The sequence below is a fragment of the Triticum dicoccoides genome, chromosome 2A (genome assembly GCF_002162155.2).
Source record: "Triticum dicoccoides isolate Atlit2015 ecotype Zavitan chromosome 2A, WEW_v2.0, whole genome shotgun sequence".
Classification (NCBI taxonomy): Eukaryota; Viridiplantae; Streptophyta; class Magnoliopsida; order Poales; family Poaceae; genus Triticum; species Triticum dicoccoides.
In genome coordinates, this window is record NC_041382.1 from 712,429,750 (window position 1) to 712,433,673 (window position 3,924).

Consider the following 3,924-nt stretch of genomic DNA (forward strand, 5'->3'; position numbering starts at 1 on the left):
CCGCCCCGTCAAGCCAGAGCCCCAGGACACGCCAGTCAGCGCGCGTACCCGCAGCTCCGGCGGCTCTCCCTGCCTCCACCTCCGCCCCGTCAAGCCGGAGCCCCAGGACACGCCTGTCAGCGCGCGTACCCGCAGCTCCGGTGTCCTCGTCGAGCCCAAGGTGGAGTCCAGCCTCCCCCCGGAGTACGAGGATATAGCCCGGCGCGGCTTCTCCGACGAGGACGCCATGCGGTGGTCGCGCGACGACTACGTGCGCGAGGAGATGGTCCGGCAACGCCGGGCCCTGGAGGAGATCGCCGCCCGCAAACGTGGGCGCGAGGACGGGGACGGTGTCATCGTCCTCGATAGCGACAACGACGACGCCCCCGGACCGTCCAACCCGCCGCGCCAACCGGGGGAGGGATGCAGCAGGGACGGCGGAGGCGTAGGCGGGGGCGACGACGACGACGACGACTACACATAGTTCTACAGCCTCCTCGGCATGTAGAACCGCATGGGCGGGCGGCGAGGCGGGCGGCGAAGGAGACGGCGGGGGTAGCTCGCGGTAGTTTTTTTCTTTTTTTAAAAAAATATGTCTAAATTTGAACGAACTCGCCCGTGTTTGCGTTGCGTTTGCGCCGAATTTAAACATTTTAAAAATCCGTGGAGGGCCGCGACTGGAAAGCATCACGTCCCAGTGCGCGGTTGAGCGCCGGTGCGCTTTTAGGGGACGATTTTTTGCTTCTTCTGGGGCCAACGGCGGGAGATGCCCTAATGTGTATGCGGCATGGAGGCACTGCTGGCATGCGGCAAGAGCGGCGCGGTGCCGGCAGTGGCGGAGCTACAGCAAGGCCGAATGGGCCTTGGCCCGCCCAGCCCATTCAATTTTTCTGTAGTGTATACTTACTTTTGGGCCATGAAACACCATCCCAATAGTTCTTTCCTACTGTCGGCCCGCCCAGTTTTCTGGGCCAAGCTCCGCCACTGGGTGCCGGGGCTCACTTCCGGCGGCGGCAGAACATGAGGGAAGATGTGACGTGCAGCGCAAAAGGCTGCTGCGTTAGCTGGAAAGAAAATGCGTTGAAAGCCTGAGAAAAGAATTAGACGATGCGTTTGGACTGACTGCCTCGTGCGTTACATGATAGTACAAAAGAGGAAACGACCAGCCGTGGGTGCGTACTGAACAAAAGTTGAATCAAACGACTCATTGGGCTGCTTGTCTTCGATCGGCATGGGTAACGGCATGCATGCAAGGCGCCCAGTTGCTTCCTTACGTGGATAGCTTGCATATTAAGAGAAATAAAATAATAGGATGCTCCTATTTAGTTAGAGTTAGAGGGTGTGTCTAGAACACATCTAGATGTGTTCTAATTATTTACACATCTAAATGAGTGAATTAAGCATAAAGAGAAAAAAAATATCCTCGCGAATTTTAACGTAAGATCAATGACGTAGAATTTAGGTATGCAATATTTATGGCACATCTAGATATGCTTTAATAAAATTATTAATATAGTACTCCCTCCGTTCCTAAATATTTGTCTTTCTAGACATTCAAATGGACTACAACATACGGATGCATATAGACATATTTTAGAATGTAGATTCACTCATTTTATTTCGTATGTAGTCACTTGTTGAAATCTCTAGAAAGACAAATATTTAGGAACGGAGGGAGTAGATTACTTATCAAGATCTTGAGTATACGCAGATTGATTGCACGCACCTAATTAAATGCTTTTTCGAAACAACAAGCACCCCCCTCACTCCTCTCGGCAAGATCTTGGAGTTGGAACAAGGGGGAGCTTCTCCTTACGGCGGATCGACAAGCTGAACACCTCAGTCATGTCGACCTCCTTCGTCCCCGGTGGCAGCTCCCAGTCGAAATGGTACACGAGGTTTGCTAGCATCATCTCCACGGCGGTGTTGGCGAAGTTTATGCCGGGGCAGATCCTCCGCCCGGACCCGAACGGCAGAAACTCAAAGTCCTTCCCCTTGCTGTCCACCGCCGCCGCGCTGCCTCCCTGGAGGAACCTCTCCGGCGCGAACTCGTCCGGCGCCTCCCAGGACGCGGGGTCCCTCGCGAGGGCCCACGCGTTGACCATGAGCCGCGTCCCGGCAGGGATCGCGTAGCCGTCGACCTCGCAGTCGGCGATCGAGAGGTGGGGGAGGAGCAGCGGCACCGGCGGGTGCAGCCTCAGCGTCTCCTTCACGGTGGCCTTCAGGTAGGCCATGTCTCCTAGCTCCTCCTCCGTGACCACGTCTTGTGCTGATTCTCCTTCGTCGTCCTTGCCTACGGCCGCCGCCGGCGCACGCCTCCTCCTCACCTCCGCTTGCAGTTTGGCCATGACGTGCCGGTTGTTCATCAGCTCTGCCATCGCGAATTCCAGCACCAGATATGTCGTCTCTGTCCCCGCTTCAAACATGTCCTGTTAATTACCATACCAATAAATTACCGCTGAATGGATTAATCTGTCAGTTTTGCTGTAAGTATTGGAGTAGTAATTACTGCACTACTATTTACCAGCAAGATCGCCTTGACGTTGTCTGTGGTGAGGCCGTACTCTTCCTGCTGGGCGAGCAACACGTGTATGAAGTCTGCGCTGGCATCGTCCTGCTCGCGCAGGCGCCCGTGCTCGTCAATGAGCTTGTGGAGCAGCTCGTCCCACCTCTTGCGAACCCTCCTAGCCCTGGGGCACACCACCATGCCGGTGAACACGTCCGCCACTGCCAAGCTCGGGAAGTAGTCCTCGACGTTGAACCCTCCAAGCAGCGACATGTTGATGTCGATCAGCTGGCGGAGCAGCTTGTTTCTGCCATCGTCGCGGTGGTTTCTCCCGAGCACCGCCCGGCACACCACGTCGTTCGCGTACGAGCCCAGGAGCTCGCTCATGTCCACGGGCACCGCGGTCTCCGCCGCGGCGCGAATCTTGGCCACGGTTATCCGCGCCTCCTCCTCACGGTCGTGGCGGAACGAGTGCACCTTCTTGGCGCTGAGCATGTGCGTGGTGACCACCTTCCTGGCCTGTCTCCAGGGCTCGCCATATGGCGCGAAGGCGACGTCGGTCCGCTTGTAGAAGATGATGTCGGCGACGGCGGAGCGCGACCTGGACGCGAGAGCGTGGTCGTGCGTGCGCAGGACGGCCGCGGCCGCGCGCGGCGAGGACACGACCACCGTGTTCACCGAGCCGAGGCGGAGGAGCATGAGGTCCCGGCCGTGCTTACCGGCAAGGTCGCGGAAGGAGACGTGAGGGAGGGGGCCGACGAGGTGGAGGTGCCCGATCACCGGGAGTGCGCGCGGAGGGGAAGGTGGGAGCGGCAGGTTCAGCCGCTGCTTGCTCCTCCGGCTCCATCTTTTCGCACCGCTGAGCAGTAGAACGAGTGGGACGAGGAACAGAAGAAGCAATGCTTGTGCAGATGTGGGTGCGCCATGGATCGCTGCTTCACCAGCCATGGATCCAATCCAAGGCAGATGGCGTACTGATAATGTGGTATAATCCTGATGATGCTATGCCCCTGTATATATGCACCGTTCTGCATGTCTTTTAGTTTTGAGATGGCACACCGCTCTTGCCGTGCGGTGGACCGCTTTGCGTGCCAGCCTCTAATTTCGCAGAAAATATCTGGTCGTATGTGTGATCAGCAAAATCGATTGATCGAGTGTCTCAAAAAATGAAAAGATGAGGATAATACAACTAGCAAAATCATTCCGTCCCCAAGTGTTGGATTGTTGAAATATATAAGTGCATTGCTCGTATTTCTTCAGAATTTTGAATGGACTAACTAGTGCATACACCTTTATATGCATCAGAGCCACTAAATTCTGACTCCAGGACTAACTGAAATACCCCACACAAAAAAAGATTAACTAAAACAATTTAGAAATGTTTTTTTGAGGTGAAACAATTTAGAAATGTTAAAGCTCACTTTCGGTCTTAGTTAGGT

General features: G+C 55.5%; 1 protein-coding gene across 1 annotated transcript; it reads right to left on the reverse strand.

Annotated features, from left to right (window-relative positions):
• Positions 1–1,568: 1,568 nt before the first annotated feature.
• On the reverse strand, positions 1,569–3,491 carry LOC119356497 (indolin-2-one monooxygenase-like). The gene is made up of 2 exons (XM_037623457.1): positions 2,504–3,491; positions 1,569–2,408 (listed from the first exon to the last, which is right to left on the reverse strand). Exons 1-2 carry the CDS (start codon positions 3,431–3,433, stop codon positions 1,743–1,745), a joined length of 1,596 nt encoding a protein of 531 aa, XP_037479354.1. The 5' UTR covers positions 3,434–3,491; the 3' UTR covers positions 1,569–1,742.
• Between the last annotated feature and the right edge of the window lie 433 nt (positions 3,492–3,924).

Bases quoted from the DNA above. Each gene is read 5' to 3' on its own strand.
- LOC119356497 (XM_037623457.1), bottom strand. From the start codon at position 3,433: ATGGCTGGTGAAGCAGCGATCCATGGCGCACCCACATCTGCACAAGCA. The intron at 2,409-2,503 runs GTAAATAGTAGT...GGTAATTAACAG, and splicing joins ACGTCAAGGCGATCTTGCTG to GACATGTTTGAAGCGGGGAC.